General features: G+C 43.3%; 1 protein-coding gene across 2 annotated transcripts in view; it reads right to left on the bottom strand.

Moving 5' to 3' along the window:
- Positions 1 to 12,568, bottom strand: part of Msh3 (mutS homolog 3) — a 149,566-nt gene that overhangs the window by 19,523 nt on the left and 117,475 nt on the right. The window contains exon 20 of one of the 2 annotated variants that reach the window (XM_075976332.1): positions 4,258 to 4,415. In XM_075976332.1, coding sequence (XP_075832447.1) covers positions 4,258 to 4,415 — 158 coding nt within the window. The remainder of the gene's footprint in view (positions 1 to 4,257; positions 4,416 to 12,568) is intronic. The other variant, XM_075976333.1, reaches the window with a different exon arrangement.

Below are 12,568 nucleotides of genomic sequence, written 5' to 3'. Positions count from 1 at the left end.
GGCATAAACAGAAACAATGTTGAGAGGAGAGGACAACTGTTTTGCTTTTCTCAAATGACTTTCTAACCACACTAATAACTCACTGCTTTTCTCAAACTTAATTACCTAATCTGAACTGAATAAAGCTTATACTAGTACTCATATATCAGGAAGACAAGCAATAGCTCTGACCACAGTGATGGCCTAGATGCTTGGGAACAGGCATCTCACTGATGAGCACACACATCCTAACATACTGATTTAAATACATCACTTAGAACCAAATAAAGATGTTGGTCAAAAGATTACTTAAAAAGAAGATCTGCTGATGACTCAGGACTGCATTCATGTGGCCTTATAATAGTCAAGAGAAAAGATGCCCAACATCAGTGTACTGCCGTTTTCCCTCCGTCTCCTCCCTATGGCATACTGCACGAGCCACAGCAGACATGCCATTGGTAACTATGGACCACACGAATTTAAGCCCAATGTTCCAGATGTCCAATAAAACACAAAAACAAGCAGCTTAAAGTCTGGAGCCAAATCTTATGCAAACATTTCACTCAGTTTAGCTACAGTCTATTTCTCAATGGATACAAAAAGGATTTTTGAGTAACAATGATGTAATTTGAATAATCACTTTTACTGGAAGAATTGCAATGCATATTAAATAAAGATTACAACCACGTAATTCTCTAATTTGAGGCTGTTCTGACATGAACTTTTAAAATGTCAGTGCTTAGGTACCATCTCAGAGATTCCGGTTAGAAATCATAAAGACTGGGCTTAGATAGAGAGCAGCATTTTAAACACGTAGCTAGTTACGAATCACAGTAGAGAACCCATCCTGTATCAGAGCAAACTTGATTCAACACATGATCCTTCAATTTAGATTCTGCTGTCTGGGCAGCCAACCAAAAAGGATGAAGAGGAAGCAGCCATTGGATTATAATGGAAGACTGGCAGACGTGAGGGAGGACAGGGCATTCTCCAAAGGTTTTTGTAAGTAAGCACAGTGTGTACTTGGGGGAAGGGACTAAATCTCCCCAGCATCAAAAACAACAAAAATCTACCAGATGATGGTACTTCATATAAGGGACACTAAATAATAGAAATGAACACGTTCCTCCAGCAGTCTGGAGGGCACAGAGAAATGCACCAGATGGGTATTTCTTGTTCTAATTCAGCATTAAACATGAGGACAAACTTCACACACTGCTCCTAACTGGCATGGCCTCATTGGAGAACTTGAAAGATGACGTTCTTTACAACTGAACAATTCTACTCCTCAGTGTAGACTCGAAGGGGAAAACACTTCTGCACAGCACATGATGTGTAAGTCAGTGTCATGGGCACCCAGAAGCTACTTTTGCTCAAAGACATCAATTCATCATTGGCCTCATAAGGTAAGCAGGATGAAAGCCTGGCGTCTCTGACTGCATTCTGTATCTAAGCAACTGACACTCCCCATCAAGTGACAGGAGGCTCCAGGGAAGCTATCACAGCAATGACTTATGACACAGAGGCCAAAGTGCAGAGCAGAGGCAATCATCACCTGCGACCTAGACCACACTATGACCAATCCTTCAAACCTAATCATGCAAACCTTCCCCTTGTCTCAACCTGTCTTCTTTTTAAACCTACGCTCATGTCTGTATGCTGAGGACGGACTTGGGGATCACAGAGCCCTTTATCTGCTTCTCTCCTTCCTCTACCTTTTGCTGTTGTATTGGGATGGTTGGTTGAGCTCAGGCCACTGGGGCTTGTGAGCCAGAGGTTAGGCCCCAGTGCTCAAGAAACACAAGTACCAATACTGTTTACATCTATAAGAAATTGAAATCACGCTAACTGCCTGCCAAGGAGCATGCGGCACAAGTATACAACACAGCATAGTAACTGGTATAGTAGCATATATACCCACACAGTTGCATTTATAAATATAACAAGGGGAGAAAGCCACTCATAGATGAGTATGGTACAGTTCTCATAAAATTTAAAACTATACCAAATGTTGTTAGTTACTATTTCAAGAAACGTCTCCACAGCAAATGTAGAGAAAGGCACCGGATGAACAGACCACAACAGGCTGGATGTCGTAACAAGGACGTTTTTGTTTCCCTTACATTCCAGTATACCATTAGATAGTTGTCACAGTCCACCTCTCACTTTACAATCAAATGGCTGAGCCGAACAGGCCTCCAATGTTTATTAGTTATCCAGTCTGGACACCCGTCATTTATTCCACTGCTTCCCTTGTCGAGATTCTGCTCACAGAATCCCCGTGTGCTTAAAAGATTCCTGCGTCTGTGTTCCTCCTGTAACCTGGGGACAGAAGCTAAAGATCTGAATGGATTTAGGTTTGGTGTTTGGGCCAGAAGACATCATAGCCTGTGTTTCCACCCTGTACCAGATGTTGGACTATGACCTAGATCCCTAGGTACCTTAAGGACGATGCTGTGATCCACATTATCCTTTCTTGCTAATAGGTCACAGAGTTTCAGTAAGAAAAACTTCCCCTCAAGTCAAGAGAGTTACTTCATTTTTCTCCAAAGTAATTCAACATTATTTTTGGTTTAGGTATCATGTGACTCATTCCAACAACCTCCCAAAGTGATCAATACATTCATGAATTGTTTTGTTAGGATTATAGATAGTTGGACATAATCTCTCTTCTGAAAACCACTAAAACATGTGCAAATCTACACTCACAAACAAAAATAGAACCAACCAGTCCCTCCTTAGGCCTCTGGCATCCTCTTCTTGGCCACTCTTCTCCAACGGCACCTCACTGCGGACTCACTCCACAGCCCCACTCACTGGAGTGTGGGCCTGGCACCTCTAGTGTTGCTAGTGATGCTGCTCTGCTAGGAACAGAAGGGAGTTTTCAGCCTCCATCTTGCTGTCTTTCAGCACCACTGACTGTCTCTCTTGCCCCCTAAGACTCCATAAAGAAAAAGCTAGGCATAATGGTACAAGCCTGTAGCCCCAGCACTTGGGAGTTAGCCAGTCAGCATCTTGGGACTTGCTGGTCAGTCAGCTTAGCTTAGTTAGCGAACCCCAGGTCCCACTGAAAGATCCTGTCTCAAAGAAACAAGATGGACAGCTCCTGATTCTGGAAGAACATCCATGTTGACCTCTGGCTTCCATATGCTTGTGTACATACACACATCTTCCCTCCCTCCCTCCTCCCATCCCTCCCACTCTCTCCTCTCTCACCTCCAGACTGTAGTGTTCTGTTTCAGCAGTAGCAAACTGTCCATACCAGATGTACATACCACTGTTATCCCTGACAACTCATCTCACCTCCAACACTGTATGCATCTCTCACTGAGACCTGATTTACTTCAGGCTCTCCTGGAGGGCCTCCTACAGTTCCTTCTCTCATTGTGCCATTAACATGATGCCTGAACATGCCACTGTGTCTGAAGCCCTTGCTTTCTCCCTTGACTAGAGAATCCATCCTTTAGTGAGACCTTCAAAAGTCAAAAGAAAGACTGTTTCAATGTGCAGATTTCCAGGTATTTCAGTATCTGCCCAAGTTCATTAATATTGGTGATGGGCTAAATTCTGGTATGATTCAGGGTCAAGTGTCTAACTATGAAGTTGGACAGTAATAGACACACTACATAGAGAGCGTGGTTATTATATAGTGTTATGTTTACGTATATTGTTTACTTAAATGTTATAGCACAAGAGATACAGACCATTCAGGAACTGACAAATCATGAGATATGTAACAGATCAAGCATAAATTCCTTTTAGTAAAACTAGGATAGTCTATTCATATTGTTAATAAAGCATGAAATTAAGTTTACATATTGACGTTAGTAAGCCCTGGCCAGTTACATGTAATGTTTGAGAGCAGAAATAAATGTAAATTACACAATCTTGCTTGGTACTTCCACCTCAACAATGGGGAGGGTTGGGTTTCTGCTTCCCATGCTGGAGGGCACCATAACCTCTTTTCTCCATTTAAATGATTTTTTTCTTCAGAGCCTTTTAGCTAAGTCTGAGTGTAGATACTAATTTCCTCTCTAAGATTTTGTTTAAAGGACTCATTTAAAAAAACTTGGAAAAAAAAAACTTGCTGCAGAAAAAGGACACCCTAGGCCTCTTCCATGTTGACATCTGAGATGACAAATGATATATGTCCCTGAGCCCTGAGTTTTAAGTACAAACCCACTCATCCAAACATGTACATGTACGTAAAAAGAGAGGTGTGATAATGTGGCCCAGGCTTACACTAAGAGACACATTCAAAGAGAATGAATGCTTTACCTTGTGAAAACAGCATCCACGATCCCAATCGTTGCTTCCTCTGCAGGAACGTAGGAACCGATCTGAGCCATGATAGCAACCAGGGCAACCTGCTTTATGTAGGAGCTCTTCCCACCCATGTTTGGGCCAGTGATTATCATTACTCTCTCAGAGTCCTGCTGGAAACAAAAAAACATGAAATTTCACTTTTGTACCAGAAGGGGATTAGAATGGTTGCTTTTTATTTTTGGAGTGCAGGCTGACATAGGGTCTCACTATATAACCTGGGCTAGCCTTCAGCTCACTGTGTAGACCAGGCTGGCTTCATATTTAAATCTCCTACCTCCACTTGCCAAGAACTGGAATTAGAGGTATCTTCTACCATCTTGACTCGGAAGAGTTTTCATTTTGTTTTGATTTTCATGTGGTATCTACAATTCATCCCACAAAAGGGGCTTCATTAGGCAAAGTATTGCCATGTGGAATACTTATACATGTCATTGAATTAATCCATTTTTCCATTCCTACAACAAAATGCCTGGGACTGGGTAATTTGTTAAAGAAAGAGTTTCATTAAGGTCAGCATTCTAGATATTCGACATATCTAGAATCAACATAGTGTTGACTTGTTCTCAGGCCTGGTAAAGGTTTCACAGTGGATGACAAAATGGTGGGAATACAATCCAGTGGTATTCACTTTGCAGACAGAAAGAGAGAAGTTGTGAGAAGCCGATTTCCCCTTTTTTATAAAAACTCATTCTCATAAAAAAACAATCCATTCCAGAAGACCAGCATTAATCTTTTCTTAGGGCAGTACCCCCACGACTTCATTATCTTCCATTTGGCTCCATCTCATTGGGGGTGGGGATAATGATGACAAAAGATACACAGATGGCCAGCAAGAATATGAAAAGGTGAGCAATTTCAATAAGGAAAATGACATCCAGAAGAGATACTTCACATGTATAGGATAATAATCAGCAGGAAAGAAAGAAAAGGAAGAAAGCCAGTCATGGTCATCAATGTCAAATTTTGGCAAAGATGAGAAAGGGGCTGGAAATTTATTCTGCTGTGGGAGAAAACCCTGTACACCATTTTGAAAAGCTGCAGTAATATCTGCTAAAGCTAAAAATAAGACATAGCCAATCAGTCCTGCTCCCGTACACACATTAATGGAAATGAGTGTGCTATACAGCGAAAGACACGGAAAAGACTGTTGGCAGCAGTGCCTCTGATAGTCAGAGCTGGAGTATCTCACGTCTCCCCATCCCGGAACACATAAACGGTAGAGGCATCAAATGTGTGCAGATGTAAGAGAAGGCCAACAGTGCAAAAGAAAGCCTGGTAGTCAAGGACCGGGCTAGTGAGCCAACAGAGACATAGCTGTCCTTAAACAATGGCAGGATGAAAATGAGTAACGTCTCAAATCTTATGAAACCTATTCTAGGTAGATTGAAGAATAAACTGTGAAAAGCAAAAGTCACCACACTTTAAAAAGAAAACATAGGAGGAAAGGCGGGAAATGAGTTACTTAGTGAAAACATAAAACAATTCTGCCCAGGCCAAACATAAACGTATATGATGTGCATCAAAATGTAAGTAAAAGACTGCTTAGAACCCGTTCTCTTTGGAGGGACACCATGCTCAGCCTAGATACAGTGGAGAAGGCCTGGGTCCTGCCTCAAAGCAATGTGCTAGACTTTGTTGACTCCCCGTGGGAAGCCTCACCCTCTCTGAGGAGTGGGTGGGGAGTGGTATTGGGGGAAGGTGGAAGGAGTGGGAGGAGGGAAGGGAGTGGGAACTGGGATTGATATGTAAAATGAAAAAAGATTTTCTAAATAAATTAATAATAATATAAGATAATAAAAAATACTGTTCGTAGCTGCCTCAAACTGTTTATCAATAGATAAACTATGATACAACTGCACAGAGACAGCATGACAAGGCAGAACACAAAGATCTAAAAAGCAGCGTTTATATAACTCCTACCTCTTAACAATACTGAAATAGTGGGGGACAGGCAAAGGATACAAATAGGCTATTTGTAGGCAAAGAAACAGAAGATCTAAAAGCATATTAGCAGGAAAGTGTAATCAGAAGCATTGTCCAGGAGCACTACAAGCTATTCCTAACATCTACGTGAAAGAATAGCTGGAAATAGCCAGAGAAAGTGAAACCTGTACACTGTAGTGACAGCAGTTCTCCTGTGCTCACTGTAGCAAGATTCACAGTGGCCAAGAAATGGAAACAAGCCATCAACATCAGAGGACCTATCAACAGATGAAAGGCAAAGGAATAATCCTATTGTATGATAATATTATGGTACCTACATACAATGGAATATTATTCAGTCATAAAATAGATGATAAATTCTGTTATTTGCAGCCAAATGGATGAAACCAAAGGCTACTATGATAAGTTAAATAAGCCAGGCACACAAATCAAATTCATATGTAAAATATAAAACTCTTGAACACACTCAGGAGGGGATGGACCAGAAGCTGAGGGGGCAAAGGGATAAAGGGGAGAAGTTATGCTCTAAACTGCAGTCACACTGGAGTAAGAAGCTTAGTGCACTGCACAGCAGGCTGACCCCAGACACTGCAGTCACACTGGAGTAAGAAGCTCGGTGCACTGCACAGCAGGCTGACCCCAGACACTGCAGTCACACTGGAGTAAGAAGCTTAGTGCACTGCACAGCAGGCTGACCCCAGACACTGCAGTCACACTGGAGTAAGAAGCTCGGTGCAGTGCACAGCAGGCTAACCCCAGACACTGCAGTCACACTGGAGTAAGAATCTTGGTGCACTGAACAGCAGGTGACTCCAGACACTGATGAGGCACTGTGCTTCAAGAGCTGGAAAGATGCAGAACGCACTTACTGTGTGAAATATGTTTCTCTACTAATTCTAACACCTATTTCCAGTATCAAACTGTGTGTCCCAGGGAACACTTTGATCCTTGCAAAGTCAGAAATGGCAGGGAAGACTGAAGCGTGTGAAGCTCATTTCCAACTGGCCTTCTCCCTGACCTTCCTGACCTCTATGCTCATTTCCCAAGCCAAAGAGCAGTTTCATTGTTTAATATAATACCATTGCATGATGAAAATTGTCCTAGGATAGTTTGAAAACGTAGGGACTTGTCTGTGTAACTGTGTTAAAATACAGACTATAAAATACAAACACTCACAGTTATGTATTAAAAAGATGAATAAAGCCGATAGTGATGACACACGCCTTTAGTTTCAGCACTCAGGAGGCAGACACGGGCAGATCTCTAAGTTCAAGGTCATTTTGGCCCATAGAGTGAGTTCCAGGACAGCCAAGGATACAGAGAGAAACCTTACATCAAAAAAAAAAAAATCAAAATGCCTAAATAATATGTAAAACAAAAAAAATAGAAAAGGTAAATAAAATGCCAAGAGCATTTGTCAAAATGCCAACAGTAGCTTCCTCCAATTAAGGAGCAGTTTCCTCTCCTTTCTCACTTTTTTCACACTGCAAACCTTAGTCCCTAACTTACTCAACACTGGCATCTGCGGGAAGCCAGCACTGATATCCATGTAGTGAATACATATTATGCTGAGGACCATGCAAAAAAAATACGAAGAGATTTGTCTGTAATATCAGTTTCTATGAAAATCTTGACAAAGAACGAAACCCACAGGCTGGGAAGGTAAAGGAATAAAGATGGGGGCTGGAGAGGTGGCTCAGCAGTTAAGAGCACTTGTTGCTCTTGCACAGGATCCAGATTCAATTCCCAGTACCCACATGGAGGCCATTTGTAACTCCTGCTCCAGGAGGCCCGCCCCTTCTTCTGACAGCCTTCAAACTAGGCATGCACATGGCGTACACACTTATAGCAGGCAAATGCTTATACACAAAAATAAATCTTAAAAACCTATTCAAAAAGGAATAAATATGAATAAAGAATGGGCCCATATAGCAGGAAAAGTGGTTTCTACAAAAGGGTTCAGGCAGGCTGATGTGCTTCTCCAGGCCTCAGTTTCTTCCCCTTAGGATAAAGACAGTTAAATTAAACAGTCTCTTAGTTTAAATTCAGTCACAGGACATGAAAATGTGGAGCCAAAGCAGAGGTCCTACACTGTAGCCAAAGATTTCCCTATACACACCCTGGAGAGGGCATCTGGGGAGCACCTTTGCTCTGTTGTGTGGGTAAAGAAATGCCCAGGGAGGCTGGACACATTGCAGCTGCTACTATGAAGGAGGATGTTCTGGCCACCTCTATATTTGTGAAGCTCAGTTAAGAACAACTTTTCAACTCACTAAACCCAACTGCTCACAGGTGACAAATGGTGTATTCTTTTATAAAAAATGTTTTAAGATTTATTTATGTGTATGAGGGTTTTGCTTGTATGTATATAAACATACTACATGTGCCTGGTGCCTGTGAAGGTCAAAATAGAGTATTAGATTCCCTAGAACTGGAGTTATGGATGGCAGTGAACCAACATGTGGGTTCTGGGAACTGGATCCAGGTCTTCTGCAAGAGCAACATGTGCTCTTAACAGCTGAGTCAGCGCTCCAACCCCAAATGGCACTTTCTTAACCAACCCTAAAAGACCTCCAATAAGAGGCATAACAAACATAAACAGGACACACAACAGTTAAGAATCATCAGGCATCGAGATACGTACACACTTCCTGTGTCCCCCTTTGTTGTCCCGACTCTGTAGGCAACTGCAGTGACTTCTGGCTGGGTACTCACATGGCTGAGGGATAAGTGAGTCCTCTCAGCCTCCTTTCTTAAGAGCACTAATCTTATGCAGGAGGAGTCCACTCTTAAGATCTAATCAACTCCAATGATTAGAAACATGCCTCTTAATGCTATCGACTTGATACTTAGGATTTCCATGTTTGACTCTGGAGGGGGACACAACATGCTGGCCGTGCAGTGGATCTTCTCAGAGGCCCGAGCTAATCATGGCAGCTGCTCTGCCCACCACTACTTGAGTAACTGACTGCCTCTTTTCAGAATTGCCATCCGCACAGTTTGTTTGCAGCAGGCATTCCTAGTTAGTCCCTTCCGGGCCCAACTTTCTTACCTAGTCAACACTTCTACCAGGTTCCCTTGGTGCCACAAGACTTGATGTTTGCTCTTCAGTGACCAGCCAGGAGCCTGGCTCTAGACTCAGTCTTGTCTCAAGGCTCTTCCACAGGTTTGAGCCTCCCTTAGCCAGGATGTGTGCTGAGCCCCTCTGCCCGTCATTCTCCGTTACAGTCACCCATTCCATTTTCTTTGTTTCCTCTCTGAAATGACCTTGTCTTGCTTGCTTGTTACTACCCATCTCACTGCTAGAAGTCCCCATGATAGATGAGTCTGATAGTCGAATGTGTTACAAAGGCGATGCTTACCACATTTATGTTTTAAAAGCAACGTCTGCATTATCTTTAAAAATTAGGGAGATATGAGTCTTTTTCTTCATCCCAAGATGACACAGTAAAGACGATAATGACCAAGGACGTCACCGACCCATTTAATGTGCTCATCTATCTTCTGGATAGGGTAGGTATCTGAGGTACCACACATCAAAGGCTTCCTAACACACATTAAATCTGTCCAGAAGAGCACTAAGGATGAGTGAGCATTCCCTAAGAGAACAGTCTAAAGCCATTGTTAGCATGAGTAAACATCCTAACAGGACAGAACAAAGCCAAAACTTGGCCAAACTCCCTCTGCACCCAAGGAAGCCTACTGAAGTGAATGGGAGTGTACACAACTGTACTACTCAGAACAGAGTTCAAAATTTAAGAGTCAAAATGTTGAGTAGAACTTGAAAAAACCAAGCATCCATAACGTTAAACATTATCTTCTTTGGGAAAGGTGAAAATTTAACAGCATGAGAAAGTCATAAAAAGGCTGGGAGACAGCTTAGTTAGCAAGTCCTGTGTAAGTTTGAGAACCTGGGTTTAGAACCCTACCACACACATGTAAAGCCAGGCGAAGTGGAACATGCCTGTAACCCCAAAGGCAGGAGATCCCTGGGTCTTGTTGAATAGCTAGCCAAATTGAATCAGCAAGCTCCAGGTTCAGTGAGAGAGCCTGTCTAATGAAATAGAGAATGACTGGGGAAGACACCCAATGTCAATGATCTGCCTTCCACATACACCCATACACACACATGCACCTAAACATGTGTATGTGTGCGTGTACGCGCACATGCAGGCATGCACACACACACACACACACACACACACACACACACACACACACACACACACACAAACACACAAGTTCATATGCATCATCTCACTTAGTTCTTACAACAGTTTCATGGAGGGAGGGTCGTCTTATGCACTCTATCCTGGCCTCAAACTTATACTCCTCCTATCTCCATCTCCTGATAGCAAGCATTACAAATGTGCACCATGGCCCCTTTGTTCTCATGTGTAGTGATTTCAATAAAAATGCCCTCCAGAGGCTCATAAGGAGTGGCACTATTAAAATGTGTGGCCTGGTTGGAGTAGGTGTGGCCTTGTTGGAGGTAGGCTTGAGGTCTCAGAAGTTCAAGGCAGGCCTAGTGACACACAGTCTCTTCCTGCTGCCTCCGGATCCAGACGTAGAACTCTCTGCTCCTTCTCTAACACCAGGTCTGCCTGCGTGCTGTCATGTTTCTCGCCATGACAACAACAGAGGAAACCTCTGAAGCTGTGAGCTAGCCCAAATTCAATGTTTTCTTTTATAAGAGTTGCAGTGGTCACGGTGTCTCTTCATGGCAACAGAAACCCCAATCAAGACAACCCGTGACAGTGAAGAAACACAAAGGCTTGGGAAGCTAAGAGTCCTGCCCAGCAGAGCAGAGCGCTGGCAGCAAAACTGCGGACAGAGTCTCACAAGGGACCTCTGCTCAAGGACAAGGAGGCACAGACACTGTTAAATCGGGGAACTTGGCTCCGCCACTGAGGACACTAGGATGACAGTCAGTCATAGTAACCCCAAAGTCAAAAGGAGAAGAGAATCCAAAATTGTCACATGTTCATGTCTGAGACCCAGGTAAAAGCTAATTCTCTGCGAACCATGCTTCCTTCCTTGACAGGTACAGATACTGACACCCGTCTTTAAAGACTGTGGCAGAGCTATTTTTATAGTAGCTGCGGGCCACTGGAAAAAATGTCAGTTTTAATGTGCTTTAGTCCCTGAAAATGTCAATCAATGGCAAGTTGTAGAAAAGACTCACTCCACACAGCTCTCAGTCAAATCTCCACACGCGTAAGCTAGGGGAATGAGGAATGGAAAGGACAGCGAGGTTAGCGACTGAGAGACCACATCCTACACATCTCACGTTCATCAGGGTAGTGGAAGCAAGGCTGGTACCCAGGCTTTCACTTATGGCTGGGAGAACCAAGGCCCAATGACTACGGTGGACTGTTCCAGGTGACAGGGAAGCAATGGAAGAACAGAATTTAAATTTTTATATGCTATATATCACAGCACCCTCTGTGCCCACATAACAAAATGTGATGTCTGGGAGGAATTTTAGGGCAGGAAGAAATACTACCATGGACAGATGTTTTTCTGGCTAAAGTGATGGTTAAGGTTCTATTCAGGGGGAAATATTTGTTTGGGGGTCTTGAAGAACAAACAAGAGTTCAATCAATGGGTATCAGTTAGGGAGAGGAAGAAAGAGGACCACTCTGGGCAGATACCAGCAATAGGTATTTTAAGAAAAGAAAATCAGTATCAGTTGGAGAGGTGGCTGGATGGTTAAGTGGTCTGCTGGTCCTCTGGGACGTGAACTCACTTCCCAGCACCCACAGCAGGTGGCTCACAACCACCTAGATCCACTGTAGGAACTAATGCCCTTTAAGCCACAGAGAACATCCATACACAAAGTGTGCATCCATACAGAAACAAACTTACACATGAAAGTAAATAAATAAATCCTTTTCAAGTCAGTGTCTAACAAATGTTTTCTCACTGTTCCAAACAGGAGAGGAGAACACAGGGTGCCATTCACGCCTCCCTTGGGGCTGGAGATAGGGTCCAGCAGCAAAGTGTCCATACAGCTTTTGCAAAGAACCTAAGTTCCCAGCGCTCATATCAGACACCCCATACCCACCTGGAACTCCAGCTCCAGTCCATCTGATGACCTCTCCTGGCCTCCACAAGCACCAGCACTCATGTGCATATGCCCACACATAGACACAAGCAGACATAGAATTAAAACTACATCTTACAATGCTTCCTCCAAGCTGGCCCTGTGGTCATAAAAGTGGAAGAGCTGTCCCTGACCTCGGCAGGGTAGCACAATACGGTGAACCCTGTTAGTGCAGGTGTGGGTGAGCCAGCCCTCAAAGTGTGAGCATGGGAG

The sequence above is a fragment of the Microtus pennsylvanicus genome, chromosome 6, assembly GCF_037038515.1.
Source record: "Microtus pennsylvanicus isolate mMicPen1 chromosome 6, mMicPen1.hap1, whole genome shotgun sequence".
In the NCBI taxonomy this organism is placed as follows: domain Eukaryota; kingdom Metazoa; phylum Chordata; class Mammalia; order Rodentia; family Cricetidae; genus Microtus; species Microtus pennsylvanicus.
The sequence above is the reverse complement of the archived record's forward strand: the minus strand, read 5'-3'. Positions and strand labels throughout refer to the sequence as shown.